This window comes from Trichosurus vulpecula, chromosome 5 (genome assembly GCF_011100635.1).
Source record: "Trichosurus vulpecula isolate mTriVul1 chromosome 5, mTriVul1.pri, whole genome shotgun sequence".
NCBI lineage: Eukaryota > Metazoa > Chordata > Mammalia > Diprotodontia > Phalangeridae > Trichosurus > Trichosurus vulpecula.
In genome coordinates, this window is record NC_050577.1 from 168,073,570 (window position 1) to 168,090,024 (window position 16,455).

Genomic DNA, 16,455 nt, shown 5'->3' on the forward strand with positions numbered 1-16,455 from the left:
CAGAGAAGACTAAAGCAAGTAAAGGGCAAGTCTCTGCCTCACCATCTCTCCTGGGAATAAAAATAGGAACCTATTGGCAGGATATTAAGTGCAGTATACTCAAAAGAACTCTTTCCCAAAATGACCTATAATAAGCTCCTTTTGCATAAAAACCTGTCTCCATTCTGTGGCCCCCCAGGCCCCTCCCCTAGTCCTCAACCCCATCCCCCACCCCACTCTGCCCCCTGGCTTTTGTTGATCTTGGTTTTAATCCTGTGATCCAGATACCACTGTCTGTCTCTGACTCTTCATCTCCACAGCCTTATCATAATTATCTATCTTGGCCTTTAAAAATAATAGTCTACAGGACTTTTCTACCTGAAGCATTCTCTCTTTGACTCCCTCAAACTAGCAAGACTTCAATAAGAGAGAGAGAAAGCCTTTAGCCTTAGTTCATGATGGGTCCCATGAAACATAGTATAATCCCTAAAGTGCTTAATGTTAAATTAGGCTAAAGGTATAAATAACTCAAAGTATGCTAAGAATATACTTTACTTAACTGACAACTGTAAGTTTCATCTTGGGGGAAAAAGGCTTAATGATTCCTATCTGTTTAAATATTATTTACCTTGTTGAGCATATTTTCAGGTACATCAAACCATGTTAAACAGGATCAAACCTCTTAACAAAATTGTGAGGGAAGCAAAGAAAGATACCTCTTGGTCAGGTGTTAAACTAATCCTTACTAAGGTGTTCGATGATAATGGCTTTTTGTATTAAGAGTCTCCTGAAAAATGAAAAGCCTTCATGAACCACAAAAACGAAATGTCTAATAGTGATATTTCAAGCACTGCGGCAGATTGTTGAGGGAGATATTTTGAGACGGTAGTTCTTTTTGTCCAAAATACATAACTCTACCTACTTGTAAGGATAATCTGAATTCCAAATTATACCAAACTATTAACTTACCATACTATCTCGGTATACATCAAATACAACTGTAAAAAAAGAAATAGCCCAAATTAATTTTTACAAAAGGTACAATTTAAAGAAATTCAGTCATGTTTAAATGGTAAAAATTACATTTAAAAAACAAAACAAGCTCTAAACATTATTCAACCAAATGGTGCAAAAATTCCTTGGTCTTGAGAACAAGAAAAAATTTCTTGTTTCAAAATCTTAAAACTAAGTATTGTAAGAGTCAAAATATACTTCATTGTTATGATCATGCTATTTCTTTTTAATATTTTCATCTGTCATACTTCAGAATTAAAGTTTCACGGAATACACTAATTTTATAATATCCAATTTGTCTATCATACAAAGGCTATGGGGAGGATTCCAGTTTGATACTAAGCAAACAGTACCCTTGGAATAGGCATCCATTTATTTGATTGGGGAGTAATATGAGTAATATCTGGAGGTGGAAAAAATAAACTCTACCCACACTCAGGGAATGATTAATGCAATTTATCATCACAGCTCTAGCAGAGAAACTTACTTTGGCAAGTAGAGAAAAAATACAATATTGATGAATACAGGAAAAATACATTATTTGATTCTCAAATACTTATATTATTAATTTAAAATGACAAAGTGATGCTTAGTAAAGCTCTCCATCTGATTATGTAATTTAAAGTATTATTTAAAAGATGGGTATTTAGGAACATAAACACAACCAATCCACCTTGCTTTCTTTAAATGAATTAATATATATTAGTTATATATTATGGAATATACAAGGTATCCCAAAAGTCTTAGTGTAGCTTTAAGCTATTAAAGCTTATTTAAGTTATTAAAGCTTAAAACTTCACTTTTGGGACACTATATAGTAAACATTTTATGGTGATAGGAGAGAAGTAAATTATGTAAAAATAAAGGTCTAAGTTATAATAATTAAAGTACAAACAGACCATCAGAAACACTAAAGAGGAATGAAGTATTTGATATGAAGGTAACCTCCAACCATCTACTATTGTTTTGATAGGTTGGGGGGAATATATATATAGATACACACACACACACACACACACACACACAGAGTAGTAAGTAAAAGGTGAGTAGGTTCTCAATACAGTGGTTCAACAGGAATGCCATGTATAAACTTCAGAAGTTGAATTAGTTGAATTTAAAGTTATTTGGGTAGAGGGAGTGGCCTAGATAGGAATGAGATGCTTCAGTTCCCCCTCACTAGGCTTCAAGCAAAGGATGGAGGATAATTTGTTGGATATGTTGTAAGAGGAATTCTTAAGTGAGTATTAGTAGTACTAGGTGGCTTCTGAGCTCTCTTCCAAATTTGAGAGTCTATGATAGCACAAGCACCCTAAATTACATGATGAAATAGTTTCATAGCATCCTAAAAAAGTAAAACCTATCTTTCCATTATAAAAATAACAAATACTCACAGTCTTCATCTAAGAATTTATATTGTATGTGTTTCTTGAAAAAATCCTGTATGGATCTACAGATCTCTTCATTTTGTTTAGAAATGTGATCGTAGTATTGTGTATAGTCCCTCTGGGATATACCTGCCAAGAAAATATTTGATATAGCATAATATTCTTTTCAAATAAAATTTCATGAATCTTATATATTGAATCCTACAGACGAATCCTATAATTTTACTTTTGAAAACATTTTACCTTCATGGTAAAATATTAAGATAAAAACATTATTTCTACTTAGTATCTCTAGGAAAAATCCAGTTACAAGAATGATGCTTACTACCAAAATTTTTTTCAAATCCAATATTCAAATTTTACTTTTATGAATTACACTTTTTTTAAACATTTAGTAAGTATTTATCAAGTGACTATTACATTCAAGGCACTGTGGATATTAAGAATAGGACATGGTATCTTCAAGTAATTTAAATTCTACTTGAAAAAATTAACCTGGATGTAAGCAAGTAAACAGAAGACAGAGAATGCTACACCCAAATAACAATAACACAAGAAGAGAAGTAATAAAGTACAAGGGAAAGAGATGCCAGGTGACTTAGATTTTGAAAGATGGGTAAAAACCAGAGAGATAATTCTTGGGGGTGGGGGGAGAGAGGGAGAGAGGGAGAGAGAGAGACAGAGAGACAGAGAGAGACACAGAGAGAGAGAGAGAGAAGGTCATTCTAAGCAAAGTGGCCTATTTAGAAAACAGCAAGTAATAGAACTGGAAGAAGTATAGGCACATAAAAGAAAGCTGAGGATGATGAAGTCTGAAGGGTAGAATAGGGATAAGCTTTAAAGATCTTTGAATGCCAGGGAAATAACATTGGACATTGTTGGCAATAGGGAGCCAATGAAAGGAGTTAGGAGTAAGGAAATGACATCCATCAGAATTTCTTTGATTCTTCGCTGAACTATGTGAACAATTAAAATAGCTTTTCCTCTTTCTTCATGGGAAAAGATTTTAATCTTCCTCTTCATATTTCATAATATATTTTAAAAACCTGTCATTTTTTCTTTGCCATACTTTCCCATCTTTATGATTCCTGAGTTTTTTTCTTGCTCTTTTTCTTTCAATGTTCAGAGTTTATTTTTTACTAAAAACTAAAACACAACTATATGCAACAACATAAGATGTAACTAAAAGGTTTTAATTATAAACATATACAAAGATATACCCCAAAGTCTTTAAGCTTCAATAGCTTAAAACTTCGCTAAGGCTTTTGAGTCACATGATATTTGATATATCTTTTTTCCTAATCACCCCACTCCAACATGCATTTTATCTTCTTGCCTTACAATTTATTTTTCACATCCAATATAACTTCATCTTCAAATTTCCCAACTCTTCCTCTTAGGGATTTCTTCCTTTAAAATACCTTTCTAAATTTTCTTCATGCATATTGTAGTCTTTTTTCTTTTAAAAAACGTATTGAAGCTTTTTTCCTGTCTTTATACCACTACTGAATTAAAGAACTATATGCAGCTAAAAGTCTTGGAAGGAGAAAATGATGAAATTCAAGGGAATAAAAAATAACATAGGGATCTGAAAGTATTAATAAATGTAATGGAAAACAGCACTGATTCAGTAGAAAACAGAACAAAGTCAGAAAATAATTCTGTTGGAAAAAGACTGGGAAGCAATTCAGTCACAGGGATAACTCTGAAGGATAATTCAAGGAAGGAAGCAAGGAAATACCACAGAAAAGTATCCAACACTATATTAAAAGAAAAATGTCATAGAACTATCACAAAACAAGTGACATCCTGTGAATAGAAGGAATTAAGAGAAGCACAAGAAGAAACCCCAAATCAGATTCATCTAGGCCTATCATCATTAACCTTCAAAACTACAATGACAAATAAACTCTTTCAAGACTAAAAAGATATCACCTATCTAACAAAAACATAAATCAAAGTCTCAAGAGATTATATTTCTTAAAATTTTTATTTTTTTATTCCAAAAAAATTCTTTTTAAAAATAGAATATAAGGCTATATCTTTAGGCTCCAAAAAAAATCAATAGCACAAAAGCATCATTAGGGAAACTTTACTCAAAAGGAGTTATGAAAGACTTTGGAGATCTTATAAAAGAGATTTGGGGGTGGGGTGGGGTCTTGCTTGGCTACAAGCTCAGCATGAATCAACAGTATGACATGGATGCCCAAAAGAAAGCTCAAACAATCTTAAACATAAATAAATTAGATGAAAGTATAAAATAAGACAATCAACAGTTCCATGATTATTTGTGCTGGTCAGACCACATTCAGGATCTTAATAACAGTAGCTGATATTTTAAAAGTAATTTAAGGTTTGCAAACATTTATATATATGCTAACACTTAAACCTCAAAATAAACCTGTGAGATAAGTATTAAAAGTATTATTATCACCATTTTGGTCTATACTTTTTTGATTTTATCCAAGGCAGTTAGGCACAGTGGATAGAACACCTAGAGTAAGGAAGAACTGAGTTCAAATCCAGCTTCAGACACGTACTAGCTATGTAACCCTATGCAAATCATTTTGTTCTGTTTACCTCAGTTTCCACATCTAGAAAATGGGGGTAATAACAGCACCTATCTCCCAGGGTTGTTGTGAGTATCAAATGAGATAATAATGATAAAGCACACAGAACAGTTCCTGGCACATAGTAGGTGCTATATAAATGTTAACTACTATTATGTAGGGAACTCCTAGGGTGAAAACTCCTTCCATTAATGCAGAACAGCAATCAGTCTGCAACTAATAATCTTAAAGAATCTCTTGCTGGCACTGAGAAGCCACAAAAAAAAGTCAGAGGCTAGTTCTGAATCCAGTACTCCTTCCACTATACCACACTGAATGATGTATCTGATCCCAAAACTCGAGTTTTGGATATACGGGATTTGACCACCCATGAGGGCCCTTCCAACTCTGGGATTCTAAGAATCTAAGTTATAGGGAGACAGGTTTCAAGTGATGTAAGAAATATTTTTAAACCATTAGAGCTGTCCAAAAATGCAATGTGCTCAACAAAACCAACTGAGCTAAAATTAGAAGGGATAACTGAGGGGGAAAAAAATCTTTGCAGCAAGTTTCTGATAAGCAACTTTATTAAAATCAGTAAGAGTAAAAGCCTCGATTGGTAAATGGTCAAAGAATATGAAAAGGAAATTTTCTAATTAAAAAAATAAAATAAAACCTAGATATCAATAGCCACAAGATAAAAATTCTGTAAATCATTAATAACCAGAAAAATGCAAAGTAAAGTAACTCTAAAGTTCTACCTCACACCGATAATACATTGACAAAGTTGACAAAAAAGGAAAATGACAAATTTTAGAGAAGCTCCTGGGAAACAGGCACATTAATGCGATGTTGGTGAAGCTTTGAACTGCTCCAGCCAGTCTAGAAAATAATTTGGAACTACACCCCCAGAGTCATTAAAGCGCAGATCACTTGACCTAGGAATACCATGACTAAGCCTATTCTGCAATGAGATCAAAGAAAGAGGAAAAGGATCTATGTGTACAACAGCATGTTTAATTTTATTTCCCTCTCTAGGCACCATTCTTGACTCTCCAGACTCTTTTCACCACGCCACAGCAGCCTCTTCATCCTGAAAGTTCACTCTGCCTTTGGCCTTCTCATACTATAAGGAAACTCTGTCTCTGTAGCCCCCAACACCCAGAACCAATACTTTAAGGAAAGTGCCCAGGCCAGCTACATCTTCATTCTTCTCCAGGCCATATTCCTGATTCCCCAGACCTTCTCCATCATGGCACAATTGAAGTACTTTTCTTAGACTTTTTAGAAAAGAATGCCTCAAAATTCTGTAATTACATATAATCATAATCCCCACTAGCTCCAAAATTCTATAGTTACTTGGAACTTATTCCACAAAAAGTTTGGTTTTTTAAAGTCACTTTAAAAAAAATTAAAAAAGGATCTCACCAATAAGCTTATTTTCCTTGACAAAACACCTGAATTCAGCCCCAGGAATTAATTCGCACCATTTTCGAAGAACGAGCTGTCAAGAGAAGAAAAACATATCATTACCATAAAAGAAGTAAAGGCTAAGATGAATGACAAATGGTTGCCTTAACATGAAAACATCTAGGGTAAGAGAGTGGTATTAGCAGATGTATCATGTGATGTTCTTGACATGAGACGTATAGGATAGTATCCTAATACTTTTCATGGGACTAGGGACTTGACCTGTGAGTTCACTGATACAGGGAACTCCCAGATGAGGAAACTCTCTCTACCAATGCAGACTGGTACCTTTTCTGCAACTTTAATACAGAGAATTACTGAGTGCATGGCAGGATTAAGTGACTTGTGCTAGGTCATAAAGCCAATCAATATGTGCCAGAGGAAGGATTTGAACCTTGGTCTTACTGGCTCCAAGGCCAGCTCTCTGTCCAAAACATCACACTGTCTGTCAGAACATTTAGTTAGAAAGGAGGAAAAAAATGACTGAAACTTTACGGCAAATGTTATCTTTTAATTTATCATTTTAAATGAGCCTATAAATATGTAATATGCAAAAATGCCTCCCCAAAAGATCACAAATGGAAAACATTTTCTCCACAACAATTCATGCTCCCTCACCTCAAAACAGATAAAAACAGTTCACAGTTACCGCTACCTCAAACATACTGTAGCTATAACAAAGCAGATGCTCATCAAATGTGGGGCAATAAATAAATTCTGGTACATATATGTTACTGTACTGTAAGAAATTATGAATATGATAAATATGGAAAAATGTGGGAAGACTTAGAAAAACTGAAGCAATGTGAAGTAAGCAGAACCAGGAAAACAGTGTACAGAATGACACCGTCACCACAAATGGAAAGATTGAAAAACAAAACAACTGAAATTGAGTGCTGTAACATTATAAGGAACAAGCTTGCCCCCAAAGAAGAAATACCTCCTCCCCCTCCCCAGCTTCTGGCCAAGAGGTGGGCAGAGGGATTAATGTCAGATATTTTCACTATCTTGGATATTTTGCTTATATAACAGTTTTTCTTTTTATTCTTTGTTGTAAAGAATGGCTCTCTGAAAGGGAAAGTAGCAGGAATAAATTAGAAAATATAGATGACAGAAAAATAAAAGGTATCAATGAAAATTTATTTTTTAAAAAGGAAAAAAATTATCTTACATAAGACTCAAATCGTAACACAAAAATAAACCTCATTCTCCTGCTCTAATATTGAATAACTTGTATGATCATGAGTGAGTCACTTAATCTCTTTTGCCCCAGTATGTTCATCTCTAAAATGGGGAGAATATCTCTAAGCACCAACTTCAGAGTTGCTATGAAGTTTAAATAAGATGACACAGATAAATGCTTTGCAAACCTTAATATGTTATGAAATGTAAACTGTCATTATTATTATTTTGACATATTCATGTGAACTTTGAAGTGGAGTTTGGAGGACAAGAAAAACTTAGTCAACATTTTCAATAACTCTTTTTCCATCTTCCAGTTTTGTGACCAGAATATTGTCTAAAATACACTCATCTATATAAAAGTAAAGTTGTGATGATTAGCATCATGACAGCTATGTTCTCAGTCTTGATCAATAAAGGTCTTTGGAAATCATATTCAGGCAAACAGCTACTGCACCTAACAAATAAAACAGCAGTGAGTCATGGGACCACAATGTCAGAGAAGCTGATCATTTACATCAAACTTATACCAAATATAATGATACTTGAATATTTTCAATCATGATTTCAATAGTGTATGCATTACCCTTCCAACAGCACAAAGCTAAGTCACCAGGAGTTGCTATAGCTGGAAAACTGTCTCAGATTTGAGTTCAAAAAAAATCATTATAAGATGAGGAAAGTATAGCTAGAAAACAGTTCTTCTGAAAAAAGATCTGGGAGTTTTAGTGGATGATGAGGTCAGTATGAATCACCAATGTGATCTTGCAGCCAGAAAAGCTAATGTGATCCACCGCTGCATTAAGAAAGGCAATGCCTTCAGAAAGAGATGATAGGATACTGTATTCTGCCCTGGTTGGATCACATTTAGATACTCATGTTCAGTTTTGGATTCCACAGATTAGGAAAGACATTGAAAAGCAGTAGTATATCCAAGATGAAAAGACCAAGGAGGGCAAGAGCACTGCTGGTCACCATGACATCTAAGGAATCGCTGAAGGAAGTTGGTATGGATTTTAAAAATAAATGTTAATGTCTCAGAAGACTTGGGGGACAGGATAACTACCGTTAGTATTTTGAAGGTCATTATATGGAAGAAGAATTAGGTTTGTTCTTTCAGACCCAAGGGGCTAAAATTTAAAGTAGCTGGTGAAAGTTTAAGAGGCAGATTTAGTCTTGAAATAAGGGAAAGCATTAAAAATTGAGAGCTTTTCAAAAGTAGAATGGCATAGGTTTTCCCCTAACTAAAAGCCTTCAATCGGAGGCTGAATGGCTATTATTTGTCAGGGATGCTATAGAGTAGATTCCTGTTCAAGAAGACCTTAATGGCCTTCTGAGGTCTTTTCCAACTCAGATTCTGTGATTCTTCATTTACTGAATGCTTACTGAATCCTTATTATCTATCTGGTACCATTCTAAGTACCATGGGAGGTACAGGATGTGAGGTCCTTATTCTCAATGAGTTTATAATTTAAAAGACAGCAAAAGGAAGAAACCTTTTCCCACTCAAAAACAAAACATACCCAATCTCTAGCTTTTAAAATTTTGACAATTAAAATTAAAAGTACTCATATGCTCAATGGATCTGTGATCTTTTTTGATTTGGAAGTTCTCTCCCACAATGCATAAGTTCACCACAGAGGATCCACCAAATATGCTAGAGATCCTCCTTGCTTTCTCTGGACATGACAAAGGTAAAAGTGAAGCACCCTAGTGCCCATCATTCCTTGCTCTTGTCACATGACTATCCCATTTTCTCTTCCTATCATTTAATTATGTGATAATGTCTTTTACTTCAGTTGTTCTTCCTCTTACACCCACCATGTGCCTTTTCTTTTCTCTCTGTGAAAATTATTTTTAATTCTTTGGAGATTTTAATATTCCATTTTGTGTTGTCATAGAGCAACACCAGTAGAATGATGGTATTTTTAAAAAATAGGCCTCCATTTTCAGGGAAAGTTTAGGGATGTTTAGGGAGCTTTACAATTTTCCAAAGGCAATTTATCCTGTTCTCCTATTCAATTGTAGGCCTAATTTGTGGTTTATCTGTACTATCTGTCCCAGATATGCAAACTGACAAACTCCCTAAGTTTTCCACTGAAATTCATGCTTTAATTTAGTCAATAAATATTCATCGCTTGAGTCTTTATCAATGGTCTGCCAAACTCTTTCAAGAGGCTCAGTAACAACATTCCAGGTTTTAATGTAATCAGCACAAAGGCATCAGCAAACACAAACATCTAGAGAACTTCATCCTCTGCAGGGAATGTTTCTTCAACTTGGACTCTACCAAGATTTTCGCCATACCTTTCAAAGCTTCCCTTCCTTCAACTACTTTGAATAGCTAATCCCTCTCACCCCTCACAACTGTGTCACCCACAGGTTGCATATATGTGGTCCAATCAGGCTGCTTCTCTCATCTTTATTCTCTAGTGCCATTTCTGCATCTCTAACATCCAAAGCAAACACTGTGAGGCTATGGTTCAAGTATGATGGTTTCATGATCGTTGTTACAGAAAAAATTTGTTATAATGATTTTTGCACATTTGTTCCATTTTTTTCCCTATTTGTTGTCATCCTTCCAATTTCATTCTTAAATGCCCTTAGGATGACTTTGGCTATCTTAACAAGTTTTCTTTAAATTGGTTTTACCCTCCATTGCTTTGTCCTGCTTTATGAGACAAGACGACTCATAACTGTCCATTTTTTAAAAAAGATTTTACAAATATGTTTATATTCTAAACTGGTATTGTCTTTGACCAGCAACTTACTCTGGCAAGTAAGTCAGATGTTCTTACTAAGGCAATTTCTGGACTCTCTTGGTCTCCTTGCTGTGAGAATTAACTTATGCAGGTTAAACGTCTGCATAAAATTGTGAGTAGTGTCAGTGTAATTTTTTGTTGCCTATTTACCATTTTTTGAATGGCAATTACTTGTTTAAATTACTCAGGAAGGAATAACTCAGTTTTAGTTGTATGCTACATATTTTTGTCATCATTGTTTTTTTCTTGGTTTTTTTAAATTTTATATTTTTATCAGCAAAAAATCCTTCTCTTCCACTCCCCTTTTCCACTGAAAAATACAGAACAACAAAACTCCTATTACAAACATATAGAGTAAAGCAAAACCAATTTTCTTATTCCTCTTGTCAGAAAAAAAAAATCAGCCTTGTTCTTCACTCTTGAGTCTTTAACTCTCTTTCAGGAGGTAGGAAACATGTTTCTTCATTACTTCCCTAATCTGCTATTGGTCATTATAATTATCAGAGTTCCTAAGTCTTTCCAAGCTATTTATCTTTACATTATAGTCACTGTACAAATTGTTCTCTTGGTTCTTCTCACTTCACTGTATTAGGTTTCTCTTTATCATTTCTTACAGCACAATAGTATTCCGTCACATTTATATATGACAATTTGTCCAGCCATTCCCCAGTTAATGGGTATGATCTCAGCTTCAAATTATTTGCCACTGAAAAACGGGTTATGCATCTTTTTGTACATTCTTATTTAGAGTATTTCAATTGTGACTAATCCCTCCATTAATTTACCCTCTCTCTAATTTCCCCTTCTCCACTCTCCCGATTTCTTTCTATTTCCCTATGGAGTAAAATGTATTTCTGTAGCCAACTTCGTGTGTATTCTTTGGTTCTTTTGACCAGTCTGAATGAGGATATGGTTCAAGTGCCAGCCCCTTCTTGTACCCATCCCCTCCTTGTTTATATAGACTTCTACTTAAGCAGATTGACTACATGAGACAGATTTCTCTAACCTTCCTCTCTTTTCTCCCATATTCTTCTTCTTTTCCATTCTTCTTTTAAGATCAATATATAACAGAACCACTCCCATGCCTTCTGTCTAATTAGACTCACTCTATGAACCCAGATGTCAGAGAGGACACTTGTATCACCTCCTTATGTTAGAATGTAAGCAGTTTATCATGGTTTAGTCCATTATAATTTTTTGTTCATATTTACCTTCTTATGTTTCTCTTGACTGCTGTGTTGGCACTTCAAAGTTTCTGTGCAGCTCTGGTCTTTTCATCAGGAATGCTTGAAAGTCTTCTATTTCATTAAAGATCCGTTTTCCCCTCAGTGGCATTACACTCAGTTTTGCTGGCTAAGTTATTCTTGGCTATAGTCCTATATTCTTTGCCTTCCACAGTACCATGTTCTAAGCTCCTGGCTCCTTTATAATGCCAGATGCTAAACTGTTTGTGATCTTGTTTGTGGCTACTCAGTACTTGAATTTTTGCCTTCTTGCTTTCTGGTTGCTTGCAGTATTTTTTCTTTGACCCAGAAACTCTGGATTTTGGCTATAATATTCCTGGGAGTTTCCGTTTTGGGGTTTCTTTCAGGTGGTAATCAATGGATTCTTTCTATTTCCACTTTGTTCTCTGGTTCTAAGAGAGCTGAGCAATTTTCTTTTAAGATTTCTTGAAATAGGATGTCTAAGCTTTTTTTTAGTCATAGCATTCAGGTGATTCTTAATTTATTTTCTCCTCAACCTATTTTCCAGGTCAGTTGTTTTTCTTAAAAGATAACTTACATTTTCTTCTATTTTTTTCAGTCTTTTGACTTTGTTTTACTATTTCTTCTTGTCTTATAGAGTCATTAGGTCCTATCTGGTCCACACCTATTTTTAAGGTATGTGTTGCTTAGGCAAGATTTTCTACCTCTTATTAATTCATTTCTCAATTCTTTTTTCCATAGCTTTTACTTCTTTTCCAATTTTTTTCTTTAGTGCTCTCATTTTACTTATAAAAACATTTTTAAACTCTTACTTCATCTCTTAGATTTTGTGCCCAAACTGTTTTTCTTTGAGGCTTTGCTTATAGATGTTTTGGAATCATACTTTTCTTCTTGGCCTTCTCAGTCTTAAGCATCCCTGTCATGACAGTAACTTTTTATAATACTTTTTTTTTTTGCTTATTCTTCTAGCCTACTTCCTGACTTCTGATTTTGCTATTTTTATTATTATTTTATTATTTTTCAGGGCCAAGCTCTGCACAGTTCTGAGGTAGCAGTGAGGATGTTTGAGCTGGTCTTACTGTGGCTTTGATGGGGTATTGAGAGTTGCATTACTTCAGGATCAAAGGGATAGCTCGGCATCGGACCCACAAACTTTCAGTGCTCACATTTGATTGGGGACAACATCCAATCACTGTCCTACCCACCCAACTCCCAGACTGAGCTCTCAACATTTCTGACCTGGGTTTTGATTTCTGAGCAACAAGCCTATTTGGAGTTCCACTAGAATGTTGCTGGACTCAGCCACTACTCCTAGTAGGAAAGTTCTACTGGCTCAGAGAACCTGCCCTGGTTATCTTATCGAAGACTGCAGCCTGGCTAGAAGGTAGAACTGAGACCCTGCCCTGCCTGCTACTTGCCTCAGAACTTGGTCCTCTTTAGGTATCCAGCCTAGGGCCTGTGACTGTTCCGTAGCCTGGAATGCCACCCCTAGGCTCTGCCCTAGATCTGTGACCCAAAAACAGATAAGGAGTGATAGACCTGCCAGCTGGCACCCATTTCTGCACCATGCCCAAGTACAAGCTGCTCTATGCTGGATATGGAACCTCCTTTTGCCCTAGTACAAAGCCCTTCATAGTGTTGGAATACTACTCATCAAGTTCCTAATCAAACTCCTTTCCCTGTGTCCATAGACCTCCCTCATATCTATCTCCCTATGCCAACATGGACTAGAAAAAAGACTCAATGTGATTTTTTTTCCTGGATTTTCAATTCGGTTTTGGTCAGTGTTTGGAGATGTGTCGGGAGGAGGGGCAGGGGATGCAGTATCTGTTCTTGCTATTCTGCCATCTTTGCTCTGTCTTTTTTTCTCCTTGTTTATACTCATTCAGATTCTAGATCTAACAAGTCAACAGTCTAACTATATAAACTATAAATTATAGACAATTCTTTTCTTGTTTGTTAAAATGTAGTCTATTTTATCTTCTATAATGCTATTTGATGCTCATCATGTTATATCTAGCACCTACCAACTCAAAGAAAGTATTCATGATATAAAAGTATAAGTCTTCAGTGTAATCTATGAGAAAGACTGATTCAGGAAGAAGAAATAAAACTGACCAAAATATTATAGATTACACTGAAAATAAAATGTGTATTTTATAACTTATTGTTACATTTTTCAAATGTGCTTTGAGAATACTCATTCTGATTTTAATGCATTAGATAATATAGCATAGTAATAAATAATATACTCAAAGGAAAAATAAGTTGCCTAATTTTAAAATACAAAAAATATCAGGTCACAGAAGTTCCTATTTATCAATAACTGACATGATAAAACATTAAAAGTAAAAAGCTGAATGACCACATAAACAGCATTTCCAAAGTCCTTGATATATAAATGAATAACAAAAATCCTTAAAGCCTGGATTATAAATCCTATAGTTGGTGCAATGACAGAGCACTGGGCCTGATGTCAGGAAGACACTTATTAGCTGTGTGAATGTGGACAAGTCACTTAACTTCTGCCTGCCTCAGTTTTCTCATCTGTGAAATGGGGATAAAAATAGCACCTCCCTCCCAGGGTTACTGTGGGGAATGACATAATATTTTTAAAACATTTAGCAAAGTGCCTGGGATATAGTAAGTGTTACATAAATGTTAGTTATTATTATTATTATTAATACTGTTGTTATTTCAGTTCTAATGTACCAACAAAATGCTACCATATTTCTCACCAAGCTTAAGAATAAAACAGGCTAGCAAAATCTCAACAATATAATGTCCTATTAAAACCTGGAAGATGAATGAGGACATTAGTAAAAAAAAATAGAAAATAACTTTCATTATCAGAGGCTATACTGATTTAAAAGCCTTTACAGTTTAATTGTTGTTTAATGGCCCAGTAAATAACAACACAGTTCTGAATTACAGGCTTTACTTGCCCAATCCGATAAGAAGACATTAATATGAAAACTTTTACCAGCTTAAAAAAAAGCTTTGTTCAAGAAGCTGAAGTTATTGGTATAATTAGTTTCTATAAACCTATAAAATATTAGTATCTCTTTTATTAGTGTATTCATTTGTCAAATTCTTTTATCATGACCATGGAAGAAATATGCAGGATGATAAATCTGAGGTGTCACATTAATACAGACACACTGTTTTATATAAGTGAGTAGGATAATACAATTGTTAGATAAGCAGATGCTAACAACCATATTCCTTAATGATATCTCTAAAAGAGATTAAAGAGCACATGGATAAGTAGAGTTCTAGGTTCTCATCTCTTAAAAAAAAGGCATAAAATTTTATTTTTCATGTAAAAATAAATAACATTGCTTACATATCTAAGTCTGGACTGGTCAAACCACTTTGACAAATTCAACTTAACAAACATTTATTCAGTATTTACTAAATACCAGACACTGGTATATCAAGAAAAAGGAAGTCTTTCCTTACCTCATATTCCATACAAGGGTCTGGGGAATCATCGGTACAGTGAATAAACCTTTAAAAGAAAAGTATTTCTACTTTATTTTACTTGCTACCACTTTACTAAATTTATCATTTAAGAGATTAATATTTTGTTGGAAGAGTAATAAAATTTAATCAGAAGTCTGATTAGACACAGGGATACAACTACAAAAAATTTACCATTCTATATAAAGCACAATTTTTTTAAAAGGCAACCATTTATTTATATATATTTTATTATATCAATTATGTTATCATTTCCTTTGTGAGGGAAACTTACTCATTCAGTAATAGTTGTAATGAGCATAAGGAGATGGTATTTATAACAATAGTACACAGCGAATCAAAGAATCTCAAGATTTGGAAGGAACTGATATGTCATACAATTTAAGTTCATATAGTATTGATCTCTTTAATACCTAAAAAATATAGCAATTTAATTTCTGCCTAAACAAATTCTAGTGGTTCAAGCTTTACCATGTGTTATACGGTATTCCACTTTAGGACATCTCAGAAGCATCTTACTTTCTTAGAAGCATACTCACCTCCTTCAAGACCAGAGTGCTTCAGTGGCCTACAACATGAGTGAACAGTGTGATGTGTCAACCAAAAAAGCTGATATGATGTGGGGCTGTACTAAGAGAAGCAGAGCTTCCAGAAACAGGAAGCTGAAATCTCTCACCTCATCTGTAGTACCAGGTTTTGTTCTGGGTGTGACAGTTTAAAAAGGAAACTGAAAAAAACTAGAGTGTTCAAAGGAAGGCAGCCAGGACAGTAGAGCCTTGAGTCTGTATCATATGAGTATGAGGTGAAGGAAGTGGACAGGAGATGTCAGCATGGAGAAGAGAAGGTTCAAGACGAAAATGACAGCCTTCTTCAAGTATCTGAAAGGCTGACGTAGGGAAGGAGGATTTCCTCATTCTTAGCCCCAGAGGGCAGAATCAGAAGCAAATGGTAGAAGTTCACACCAGGTAAACTTAAGCTTGATGTCAGGAAAAACTTACTAATAATTAGAGAGTGGCTGCTACCCAATAAGGGCTTAACAATGTTCAATAACTATCCAAAAGTGCAAAGGGCTACCTCAAGAAGTACTGGGTTGCCCCTCCTTAAAGGTCTTCAAGCAGACCTTCAAGTGGTCACTTGTGAGGCATACTGCAATAGACATTCCTTTCATATATGGGTTAAACTGAAGGGTTGCTGAGGTCCCTTTCAACTCTCAAATTTTGCAATTCTGTGATTTTACTGAGCTGAAGTATACTTCCCTATTACTCCCAAGCATTGGTTCTGGTTCTACTTTCTTGTGCTGCAAAAAAAAAAAAAATTTACATCTTTCTCATGCAGCTATCATATAGCTCTAAAATGAGGGGGTTGGATTAATGATGATTAAGGTCCTAAAGCTATGGTTCTATGAGCCTCAAAAGAGCAACCAATA

The 16,455-nt window shown here is 34.8% G+C and overlaps 1 protein-coding gene across 1 annotated transcript in view; it reads right to left on the reverse strand.

Moving 5' to 3' along the window:
• The window catches only part of CDC123 (cell division cycle 123), a 98,113-nt gene that overhangs the window by 23,655 nt on the left and 58,003 nt on the right, over window positions 1–16,455 (reverse strand). The window contains exons 7-10 of the mRNA XM_036762104.1: window positions 15,009–15,057; window positions 6,356–6,431; window positions 2,385–2,507; window positions 949–977 (exon numbers count right to left, since the gene is read on the reverse strand). Coding sequence (XP_036617999.1) covers window positions 949–977; window positions 2,385–2,507; window positions 6,356–6,431; window positions 15,009–15,057 — 277 coding nt within the window. The remainder of the gene's footprint in view (window positions 1–948; window positions 978–2,384; window positions 2,508–6,355; window positions 6,432–15,008; window positions 15,058–16,455) is intronic.